The sequence below is a fragment of the Artemia franciscana genome, chromosome 2 (genome assembly GCF_032884065.1).
Source record: "Artemia franciscana chromosome 2, ASM3288406v1, whole genome shotgun sequence".
Taxonomy (NCBI): domain Eukaryota; kingdom Metazoa; phylum Arthropoda; class Branchiopoda; order Anostraca; family Artemiidae; genus Artemia; species Artemia franciscana.
In genome coordinates, this window is record NC_088864.1 from 62,919,500 (window position 1) to 62,931,946 (window position 12,447).

The 12,447-nt window shown below is 34.8% G+C and overlaps 1 protein-coding gene across 1 annotated transcript in view; it reads left to right on the plus strand.

Moving 5' to 3' along the window:
- LOC136043912 (IST1 homolog) overlaps positions 1-11,295 on the plus strand; it is a 36,521-nt gene extending 25,226 nt beyond the window's left edge. The window contains exons 5-8 of the mRNA XM_065728956.1: positions 4,079-4,222; positions 5,291-5,464; positions 8,325-8,516; positions 10,992-11,295. Of these exons, the coding sequence (XP_065585028.1) occupies positions 4,079-4,222; positions 5,291-5,464; positions 8,325-8,516; positions 10,992-11,198 (717 nt within the window). The 3' untranslated portion in view covers positions 11,199-11,295. The remainder of the gene's footprint in view (positions 1-4,078; positions 4,223-5,290; positions 5,465-8,324; positions 8,517-10,991) is intronic.
- The last annotated feature ends 1,152 nt before the right edge of the window (positions 11,296-12,447 follow it).

Genomic DNA, 12,447 nt, shown 5'->3' on the forward strand with positions numbered 1-12,447 from the left:
TCTTATTTTAAATCCCGACTGGATCCAGTGTCATTGGGGGGAGTGGAAATCTTGGAAAACGCTTAGAGTGGAGAGATCAGGATGAAACTTGGTGTGGAGAATACCATTCTCACGAATGGGTAACCGAATCTTAATGAAACTTGATATCTAGAAAGATTTTATGGAGGGGGGACAAAGGGGGCAGAAATCTTGGAAACCGGAAACCTTGGAAAACGCTTAGAGTGAAGAGATCGGAAGGAAACTTGATGGGAAGAATAAGCACAAGTTCTAGATACTTGATTGGCATAATTGGAACGGATCCGCTCTCTTTGGGGGAGCTGGGGGGATTTCCAGTGCTTTGGCGAGTTCGGTGCTTCTGGACGTGCTAGGATGACGAAAATTGGTAGGTGTGTCAGGGACCTGCACAAATTGACTTGATAACAGTTGCTCCCCTGATTTGACCTGGGGGGGCTAGAGGGAGAGGAAAAATTGACAAAAATGAGGTATTTTTAACTTACGAATGGGTGGTCGGATCTTAATGAAATTTAATATTTAGAAGGATCCCTTGTCTAGGAGCTCTTATTTTAAATCCCGATCGTATCTGGTGATGTTGGGGGAGTTGGAGGGGGAAACGGGAAATCTTGGAAAACGCTTGGAGTGGAGAGATCGGGAATAAGCTTGGTGTGAAGAATAAGCACAAGTCCTAGATACCTGATTGACATAATTGGACTAAATCCGCTCTCTTTGGAGAAGTTGGGGGGGGGGGAATTCGGAAAAATTAGAAAAATTAAGGTATTTTTAAGAACGGGTGACCGGATCTAAATGAAATTTGATTTTCAGAAGGATCTCGTGTTTCAGAGCTGTTATTTTAAACCCCGACCAGATCTGGCGACATTGGGAGGAGTTGGAGGGGGAGACCGGAAATTTTGGAAAACGCTTAGAGTGGAGAGATAGGGATGAAACTTGATGGGTAAAATAAGCAAATTTCGTAGATACGTGATTTGGGGGAGTTAGGGGGGGGGGTCCAATGCTTTGGCAAGTTCGGTGCTTCTGGACGTGCTAGGACGATGCAAGTTGGTAGGCGTGTCAGGGACCTGCACAAATTGACTTGATACAGTCGTTTTCCCCGATTTTACTATCTGGGGGGCTAAAGGGAGAGGAACAATTTAAAAAATGAGGTATTTTTAATTTACGAGTGGGTGATCGGATCCTAATGAGTTTTGATCAAACAGTTCGTGGTAACGAACTGTAATAAGGAGCGACCCGGCTCAATAGAAACCGAAACTCTAAAAAACGGAATTTTGATACCAATAGTTATATCAAAAGAATCACATTTTAATGCTGATTTTAAATACATAAGTTTCAGTCTTACCCATCAAAAATTAGGAGCCTGAGAAAATTTGCCTTATTATAGAAAAAAGGGGGAAACACCCCCTAAAAGTCATTGAATCTTAAGGAAAATCACACCATCAGATTCAGCGTATCAGAGAACTCTACTGTAGTAGTTTAAAGCTACGAAAATGTGGAATTTGTATTTTTTGCCAGAAGACAGATCACTGATGCGTGATTATTTGTTTTTTTTTTTTTCCAGCGGTGATCGTGTCGACCCAGTGGTCCTAGAATATCGCGAGAGGGCTCATTCTAACGGAAACTAAAAGTTCTAGTGCACTTTTTAAGTGACCAAAAAATTGGAGGGCTCCTAGGCCCTCTCCCACGCTCATTTTTTCCAAAATCACCAAATCAAAATTTTGAGATAGCCATTTTATTCAGCGTAGTCGAAAAACCTAATAATTATGTCTTTGGGGACGACTTACTCCCCCACAGTCCCCATGGGAGGGGCTACAAGTTACAAACTTTGGCCAGTGTTTACATATAGTAATGGTTATTGCGAAGTGTACAGACGTTTTCAGGAGGATTTTTTTTTGGTTGGGAGAGGGAGGGGTTTTGGGAAGGGGTTACGTGAGAGGATCTTTCCATGGAGGAATTTGTCATAGGGGAAGAGGATTTCCATGAAGGGGGCGCAGGACTTTCTAGCATTATTTTAAAAAACAATGAAAAAATAAATATGAAAAAGATTTTTCTACTGAAAGTAAGGAGCAGCATTAAAACTTAAAACGAACATAAATTATTACGCATATGAGAGGTTCGCCTCTTCCTAATAACTAGCTCTTTACGCTAAAGTATTTTTAGTAATTTCAACTATTTATTCTACGGGGTTTGTGGTTCAGGGGTCATTCTTAAGGAGTTTGGAAAATTTTTTAGCTTTAGCGTAAAGAGCGAGGTATTGGCGAGGGGGCGAACCCCTTCATATACTTAATAAAAACATACGAATATAGAAGTTCATTACGTAAGTTAATTCGCAGTTTCTGTATATTTTTTATTAATAAAAACGTTCGTAAAAAATTAAAAGTTCTAGTCGCCTTTTAAGTAACCAAAAAATTGGGGGGTAACTAGGCCTCCTCCCCTGGTTCTTTTTCTCAAAATCGTCCGATCAAAACTATGAGAAAGCCATTTGGCAAAAAAAAATAATAATAATATGTAAATTTCGTTTTAATTATTCATGTGCGGAGAGCCAAAATCACAACATGCATTAGTTCAAAAAATGTTCAGAAATTAAATAAAAAAACATTTTTTTTTAACTGAAAGTAAGGAGCGACATTAAATATTAAAACGAACAGATATTACTGCTTATATGAAAGGGGCTGTTCCTTCCTCAATGTCCCGCTCTTTACGCTAAAGTCTTTTACTGTTAAAAAAGTAGAGCTCTGAGAAAGAGTCAAACTCTTTCTCACAGTACTAATGTTGCTAACATTTCCTTGTAATATCAACTGAAGCCGGGTGGCCTCTGCATTTGGTTAACTTCAGTATGAGAAGAATATTACTTTTGCCTAACTATGAAAAATATTAGTTGTGTGGCAACTTGAATAGTAGGTAATAGTAAGTTTAGTTTTGTGGTATGGTAATTTGGCATATATTTAGCCTTCAGAAATTACTAACTTTGTCGTCAGTGTTGCCACATTGAATCGTGAAAATTTACAAGTAAAATTATAATTTAATTATTACAGCGCTTTTCACCGATAAAACTTCAAACATTAACAATATGTTGATTCCCAAGGATAACTACGCTTTCAAAGCAAAGCTAGGCATTCCTATGCTGCTTGGTGCCATTATGTTTGAATTGATAGATGGAAATTTATTAGTTATTAAGAAAATCTTTTTTTAGGGTGTAAGTTATAGGTAAATTATAGGGTGATATCTAAGATGGGATTCAATAAGGGAAGGATACAAATTTAAGAATAGAAAATGTAAGCACGTGCTTTAATCTTATAAATGAATCCCAAATTGTGGACAAGCCTCGGATGCAAATAATTTGAGTATTTGCGGAATGGCAACATCTCATCTATAATGACCTCGATGTATCTAGATGACTTGAACCTTTCTATCCTATTTTGACATAATATTTATTCCTCTATTCTGATCTTATCCAGCGCCTGTTTTGAATACCAAAATATCATGAGCTCAGTTTTTGAAAAGTTTGAAAACAAATAGTTACAAGAAAACCATGTAGTAAGGAAACTTTTTCAAATAACTCCCCAAAGCAGCCCAAGATTACACATTCTGTAATTGGACCCCGGGAAGATGAAGATTGCAAGATCTAATTCTTACCATCATTCGTTCATACCCTGGGTCATCAGGATCTGGAACAAACTACCATTCCCAGTAGAAAAGATGAAATCACTGGAAGCCTTCTCCAATAGCCTAAACATAAACATACCATATCCCGAGACTTTCAAAATAGGACGACTTTAAATGGCAATCGTGCCGCAGTCGATCCGCTCTTCGCCCTGCCATAAGATTTTTATTTTAATAATGTGTCAGTTATGTGGAAATTTTGTAGTGAGAGGCCTGAGGAATAAATTATTATTATTGTTAGATTTAACCATTTAAGAAGAATTGTAGAAACAGGTTCTTTCACCTTTTGAATGTTCTGCTGAAAGTCTCCTCTCGCTGATGGCCCTGTGATTAGCTACAACAAAACGGCCTTGAAAGAGACGTAACAATGTCTTTAAACACTAAAAATATGTGTATTTCTTTTCAGGCCTGTAGGGATAGCGCTGTTGCAACTATTTCCCCGAAACTTCAGCAGAAGCTTGGTGTACAGGCACCACCAAGACACATCGTTGAAAAATATCTTGTCGAGATAGCTAAACACTATGGTATAGAATACGAGCCTGAAATCGTGGTAAGTGACATTTCCTTTGGTTACAGTTTTTCAACCTTCATGTAGGTCTGTCCTTCAGAGGTGAAAGAGGATTTTTTCCTGAGACGAAATTTAAAGTGCAAGAAATGTTTGTTTGTAGGTTCAAACATCTTTTTCCTTTTAAGCAATTTTCTTTTCAATATTCTCTAGTTCTTCGCTTTGTTTTTATGGGTCATGCAGCAAATTTTCAACTTTTCTCATTTTTTTGTGGGCTTGTTTTAGATAATTTAGCTGATTTTGTGAAATGCTAATTCACAAATTTTGTGAAATGCTAAGAGATCAGCTAATTTTTGTGATCTGAGTGTTTTTCCTGGAATGGGCCAAACAAAATTGGTCTGTCGTCATGAGTATTATTGGAAAACTATTTCTTCTGTATTTCTCATTGCTTATTGGGTTTATTTGCATTTTTCCTGCTGTTTTGCTGTTGTGCATATGTGTCGAGGTATGTTATGTATATGTGCTGTTGTGCATATGTGTCGAGGTGTGTTAATTAGTATTGTGTTGAGATACTAAACACTACTGCATAGAATACGAATCCAATGTTATGTAAGTGACCTCCCCTTAGCTTGATATTTTTTCTACAAATCTGTTAAATAAATGGATAGATAAACCACCAAAGCTTAGTATGGTCTATGGATTAACTATGCTTTTTGACTTCAGAGGTCTTTGCGTTTGCTCTGTGGCATCTGGTATTGAACCTTTGGTTCCTTACTGTCAAGCAGAGATTAAGCCACTGTGCAATTAAAGGTGACAAGTACTGAATTGGGAAAAGTAAAGAACCAACGTGACCTTTTTAATCAAGAAGCATTGTTAATTCATCCGAAAATAAGGTTTGAAGATTTAAGGTTTGACAAAGATAAAATTGATCGTTGTTTTGATAACATATTGTAAAGCAATATTTTTCATTTTATGTTGTTTTGTGAATTTGTATCCTTTCCATTTGGGGATGTAAAACACCTAAAGTTTGCCTAAATTTCAATATTTGTCTTTAGTATATCCTTTTTCAACTCTTACTTACTTACTTATTAGTAAATCTTGTTTATTTTAAAGGATACCGGTGAACTAATTGATTTTGCTGAAGGTAGGAATAATTTAGGAGGAGGAGGATGGTCTGCTCCACCTCAACCTGGCTTCAAAGTTTCTAATTATCCAGAAATGCCGTCAATGGGTCAGCCAGTACCAATGCTTCCTCCTACAGAAAACAAGCCATTTCATTATCCTAATGTAAGTAGAACCTCTAACACATTAATCTATAATCATTTTCATTTTCTATGCTGTTGTAGTAATTTTATAGGCTATGGGGTGTTGTATTATGTTATTTAATGCTGTTATAATTGTGAAAGTATTATTCTAATGGTACTGTGTTGTTACTTTAATTTTATCTGTTAAGGCATGGGTTGTCAAAGAACTTTTTTGTTTTAAACCTATAACAAGTATGGTTTGGGCTCCGTTTTAAACTATGTCATTTTATTTGATAAACAGACCTGCTAGGTCCCTTAAGATGCTAGATTTGTGACTAGAATCACTCACTCCCGATCACTTTTCCAAGCTGAATTTGAACAATAGCACATTTTTTTGCAGCTAGAAAATTATACTTGTTCTTGGAAATAAAATGCCTGTTATAATTTGTGAGATCTATATAGGATAACTGCAAATTTTGTTGTAAGTACATCAGCAGCACATTCTGTAAAGTAGCCTGTTCTGTTGTTTGTAAGCTGTAGCACGCAGACAAGTTCTAAATTTTTACTCCCTGTCTGAATTTTCTAGTGTCAATTATTATGATGTTTGGTTGGAAAAACATAAATAGCAACGAAGACCACACTGCCTTTCCATCATAAACAAAAAATACAAGTAGAACGCTATGAATTTTATCTGTAAGTGGAATTCCAAACTTTAAATGAATATTTTGAACCTATGTCCAAGGGTCGTCCTCAGAATAGCACAAATGAAAATATAAAAGAGAAACTTGCATTAAAATACGGTCATCAAAAAAAAAAAAAAAAAAAAAAAAAAAAAAAAAAAAAAAAAAAAAAAAAAAAAAAAAAAAATTAAAACAGCCTTAGCATCCTTACTTCAACGAAGTTCAACTAGGACTTTTCTTCTTAGTTTTAATGGTCGTATTTTAATGTAAGTGTCTTTTTATGGCACTTACCCGCCTGCCAAGTGTCATATAGTGATCGCAATTTCTGTCCGTCTGTCGGTCTGGGTTTGGCTAGTTCGAGGACTTCCAGATAAGCTAGGACGATGAGAGTTGGCAGGCGCATCGGGGACAGGACCAGATTAAACTAGAAATAGTCGCTTCCCCGATTGGAATATGGGGGTACTGGAGGGACGGTTAATTCGGAAAAAATAGAAAAAACGTTTAAATTGTCTCCATGAAAGCCTGCATAGCGCATGGGATATTTTGTTACTGTTCTACTCCGGTTCAATTCCTGACAGAAAATTTTTATAAGTTTTTTTCTTTCTCTGCCATTTTAGTATTAATTTTTAGTTTAATTTCAAAACCTTTTTTAAAGTGTCTGGTGTTGACTAACACTTTTATTAAAAAATATCAGATTGGATCACGTTTTATGGTGATTAGATCTGGAATTTGCTATAATATGGGCCAGCAAGCATAGGAGGAGCTAAATCAAGCGATGGATTTAAAGCGATCAAAAATTATAGAAAAGGCTATTCAGTTTCAGAGACAGAAATCCCTTAAATCTCAAGATACAAAATTTGTATTTAAAAAACTGACGAATGTCTTTCAAGCGGGTGCGGGATGAGATATTGCTGTCCTTGTAACCACCCCTCCTTCCCCGAGAAAAGTCAAGGCTATTTACTTCCCTCCTCTCGATTTGAAACATTAACTACGCCAGTTCTGCTGTTGCAGAACTAAAATATATTCCATCCTTCTCTTGCAACGATATTCTGTGCTAGAATTTGGTTCTTTTTGTTGGGTCGGTAGGGGTTGAATCTGACGCGACTCAAATCTATATAACGCTTTAACGAATTACTATTACTTACTGATAGGAATTTGTAGCAATCACTTTGTTTCCCTGGAGCATTAACAATGTTACTAAGTTACTAGTTACTAATGTTACTAATGTTACTAGTTAAATATTGATCTTACGATCAGTGTCAATAACTAGTGAAGGCATGGCAGAAACCACAAATTATGAAAGTAGGTTGAGCGTGTGCAGAACTCGTTGAGATATTAATTTTATTTTCTTAGTTCAAACTTGAAGTTTATTTGATTCTTCTTGTTTAATGATGGTCCAAATAAAAATGATTTTAGGATCTTATCAACGACTTTGAATTTATAAAATTTATACCTTCCTCCTTCACTAAAGTTCCTAAATCGGGAAACCTCAAAATGACGTTTTACTTAGATCAGAAAAATGGTAATTATGAGCATATTGAGCTGTATTGTAAGTCTATAAACTTTGTCTGTAGGTCTGGACATATCATGGTTGCAGCGATAGCTGTAGCCTAGTAAATGGTTTATTTAGATAGATTGTATGTATTCATTAATATGATTCGATGGTCCAAGAACTGGCCTTCTGCTCTTCTTTCTTTTACTTTGAAATACAGATATGAATCTCAACTAGAAAAAAAAGGACAAACCCAAAATGTCTCTCCTGTAATAAAAAGAAAATTAACTTATTAAATACATGTACGCTGTATTTTAAATTATTTTCGATTCTCTCTTGATGAAATTAAATTAAAAATGACATATTTTTACATTTCTTTTTTGACAGTTCTAGCAACTTTATTTTAATAAGTCGTTTCTCCTAAGTCTCCTCGACCTATTAGGTGAGGATTAGATTTCTCGGCTCAATATCTCAATCATTGCTCATTTGATGCGGTGTTCCACGAGGGTCTATTTTGTATTATTATATGTATTATTTTTAATATGTTTAAATGTTCCTTGTTCTCTTCTGCTACTTGTGAAAAAGGTTTCAAACTTTACAGAAAAAGAAATGTTGCTCTTGCAACATAATAAAAAGACAATTAGCTTATAAAATCCGTATATACTGTATTTGGAATTCAGTTATTTTTGTTTCCTTCATAATAGGGTAAATGTGAAATTGGCATATTTCAGATTTCAAATATTGATCCTTCAGCCCCGGAGATGTCAAAATACCAGCCACCTCGTTCATCTGTAGATTATCAGCCTAATTCTGCTCCACAAAGGCCTATTGGGTTGGATCAACCACCCCCATACCAAACCTTTGATGCAAGGTCAAAACAAGATGCCCTTCCATTTAAAAGCCATCCCGGGACTAATCCAGAGGTAAATATTTATTTATTAGATCCTTGTTGACAGGTACTCCTCCTCAGAAGGAAACACTAAAATTCTGAAAACGAAAGAAAAAATATATATAAAATACTTATGTCATTCCCAAAAGCGCTTTGCTTTACCCCCTCTCCCTTAATGTACACTTATATATAACCCAAACTATATACTCTACATGCATTTTTCCGTAGATTGATTTCGTCGATGTTGCTTCTTTACCTAATTCTATTTGAAGAAAAGAGAGATGTATGGCCAAATGCATGTAAAATATATAATTTCTGCTATATATTTGTGTGTTAGGGGTAAAGTAAAGTGAAGAACTTTTTGGAGTGATATAAGTATGTGTTTTTTTATTTTTTAAAAGTTGTTTTCAAAATTTCATAGTGTTTCCTTCTGAGAAGGAGTAACAGGAAACTAGGACCGTTTATAATTGTTTATTTTAATTAGAAGTTAGAATGTTTTTTATATCATTTTGCTTTATTTGTCCAGCTAAATTTCCTATATAACAAGATAGTATATGAATCTTGTTTTATATTATTCTTTTTTTTTCTTTGACTTGATAACAATGTACATATTAATGTACACAGAGCCAACGCGTTTTGAAAAGAGACTGAATATTCCGATGCGAGGGAAAAGGGTCCCAGCCACGATTTCTAGATTTTGTCTGTCAATTGACGTGCGTGCGTTGTATGACCACGCTGGCTGGCTATACATGACTTACGATAAAAAAAATTAAATAATCATGAAACCATAAAACTAGTGTGATTTTCAGCCACTTAAAAAAACGAAAGCGAAATGACAAAGTAGATATTTCGGCAAGGACCTCCGCCAAGCTGCTCTAAGTGCTCAAAAAAAGTCCCAAAACAAGACAGAGGAAACACGAGTTAGGGTATTTGCAATAATGTTTAAGAAAAAAACGTTTGACAATAGACAAAAAATTAAATCAAACAATAACCAAGAAAACGAGGGTGATTTTCGGCCAGTAAAAAAAAAAAAAAAAAAAAAAGACGGAAGGAAAAAGACAAAGTAAATATTTCGGCAAGGACCTCCGCCAAGCTGCTCTTAAGTGCTAAAAAAAGTCCCAAAACAAGACAGAGGAAACACGAGTTAGGGTATTTGAAATAATGTTTAACAAAAAAACGTTTGACAATAGACAAAAAATTAAATTAAGTAATAACCAAGAAAACGAGGGTGATTTTCGGCCAGTAAAAAAAAAAAAAAAAAAAAGACGGAAGGAAAAAGACAAAGTAAATATTTCGGCAAGGACCTCCGCCAAGCTGCTCTAAGTGCTCAAAAAAGTCCCTAAACAAGACAGAGGAAACACGAGTTAGGGTATTTGCAGTAATGTTTAACAAAAAAAAAACGTTTGACAAAAGACGAAAAAATTAAATTAAGCAATAACCAAGAAAACGGTTATTCTAACGGGTTTTTTTTTGTTTCATTCCTTGAGCCTGAAACTCAGCGCTTTTGTTCCTTCTTAATGAAGCTCATAAAATTAATTATTTTTCATTTATGTGATAAGTTGATACGGGTTATATATATATATATATATATATATATATATATATATATATATATACTTAGTTATATATACAAATTGAATAATAAGAAAATTGACTACCTTGGTGTTACAGTTCTTTTGAAATTTTGTATACAGCAGTGTAATTTTTAATCGAATGTAAACATAAGGTTAATTTATAATGTCATGATGTATATAATCTTGAAAATTTTATATATTCTGCCATTTTATATAATTTTATGACATATAGGAATTCTTAGAACATTTTATGCAGTTGATTAGTGTTTATTTTATTGTATTCTTTAACTCTCAAGTGACTGCTAATGGGAAATTGAACATTTTTGTTCCGTCAAAATGAATGATGTTTATTAGTTATTTAATTATTTTAGTTTTTGTGATAGGTGACACAAATTTTTTTATTATGTATACAAAACAATTATGTTACTTTTTTACGAGTCGGACACAAATTTAGGGGGAGGGACTCAAAGCCGTTATCCCCCCTCCTGCATACGGCCTTGGACAGCGATCAAGTATGGCTATAAAACTTGGGAACTTCGAAAGGCCGAGGCAGATTTGTTAAATGTTTTCCAGAGGAAATGTCTAAGGATAGCCGTAAGTATCCTTATGACTGACTACATGTCAATCAATATATATATATATATATATATATATATATATATATATATATATATATATATATGTATGTATATATATATATATATATATATATATATGTATATATATATATATATATATATATATATATATATATATATATATATATATATATATATATATAAATATAAATATATATATATATTCCTATCGCTCAAATAAAATTAGTTCCAACCGTTCAACTAAAATTCAAAAAGAAAAATAAATACAATTAAAAGGAGTGTTTTGTAGCCTCTTTTTTTTGCCAGTTATACTTCTAAAGGGTGATTTTCTTTAAGCAAAAAATTGAGAAGCCGTCTTCACAAGATACGAAGGGGGTCCTTCCTCCCAAGGTTGATGACGATGATTTGCTTAGTTTGCCTTCGGTTCCATTGGACGATCTTCCTTCTTTCGCTGCGGATGCTGAACAAAAAGACGAAAATGATCCTGACGAATTTGACGCCATTATGAAGCGATTTGAAGATCTAAAGAAAAGGAAGAATTAAGATGTGCGTTGGGCTTTGTGTTTTCTTTGTTTCTAATTTTCCTGTGATAATTTGTTTTCCAGTCTTTGTTTTAAGTTAATACAATCATATTTACCGACCTGGGGAGTTGATGAAGCTAAGAGTTGCTACTATATTTTCTTTGAGCTACGTTTCTTTACTTCTTCGGAAAAGCTGCTATTTCTTTCTCATATGAAAGAAAGATAAATAGGCCATCGTCTCCACATGTTAATTAGACTATTTCAATATATGTTGTTCCTTCAACGCCATGTTTTCGCTACTGTCGACGCAAAAGTTTAGCGCCTTGTTGTCTGGTGACATAGTGAATAGCCATACCATTTCTTGAAACAAGTTGTTGAAGCTCCACGTCCTGTTATTTGTCTTTGGTCGAGGGTAAACAAGCTTGGAACAACGTTGAGTGGGCGAATTTTTCGAGAAACTCAGCAGCCAAATTAGTGTTTGATAAGGATTACTATGGAAAGTAGCTGATCGAAGAATCGCAACACTGACCGTGACTTCTATGGAGTAGCGGTTTTAGGTCTCGTTGTTGGGGTGGGGGAGGAGGGAGGGAGGCACAAGGTATACCATAGGAGTGTAAAAATATAAAATTAAAGTAATTTAAAGTCAGACCTCAGAAGAACTGGGGGATGCAGCTGCCCTCCCCCTGACCATGTCTAGAATTGCCACTACGTATATGCTGAAACAGCGTAGCCTTTACCGATCACAAGTTATCGGTTTCAGCGGAAGCACCTTAAGGCAACCCAGATTCAAACTAGGAGATGTGGGTATTTCTTTAGAGAGAAGCTTAAGCATTCTAATAATTCGTTTTAAGCCTAAGCATTTGGATTTCTGCGCACTTTTGTGGGGATTTAAAAAAAAATGTTTCTAGAAGTATTGCTGATTGGCCCGTGCTATTTCTAGCTACGGATTTACAATGAGAGATCAAAATATAAGACTGATCGGTATAGAATTCCCTGCTCTCACAGTTAACAACTCTTGAAGATTACTCGGTGAATGTTTTTTTTTTTTTCGAAGGTAGGCAAACTTTAGAAAAGGTTCATCAGAATCAATTTAATCAATATGTTTGATTAAATTGGTTTATGCTTAATCCCCTTCTTGAAGGCTAATTGATCTTATAAATGAGCCAAAAAATATGAATTGAGATGCGGCTTAGATACAATCGATAAATTTATAACGAAATGCAAATCGATAAATCTAAAGCGAAATGCAAATCGATAAATCTATAGCGAAA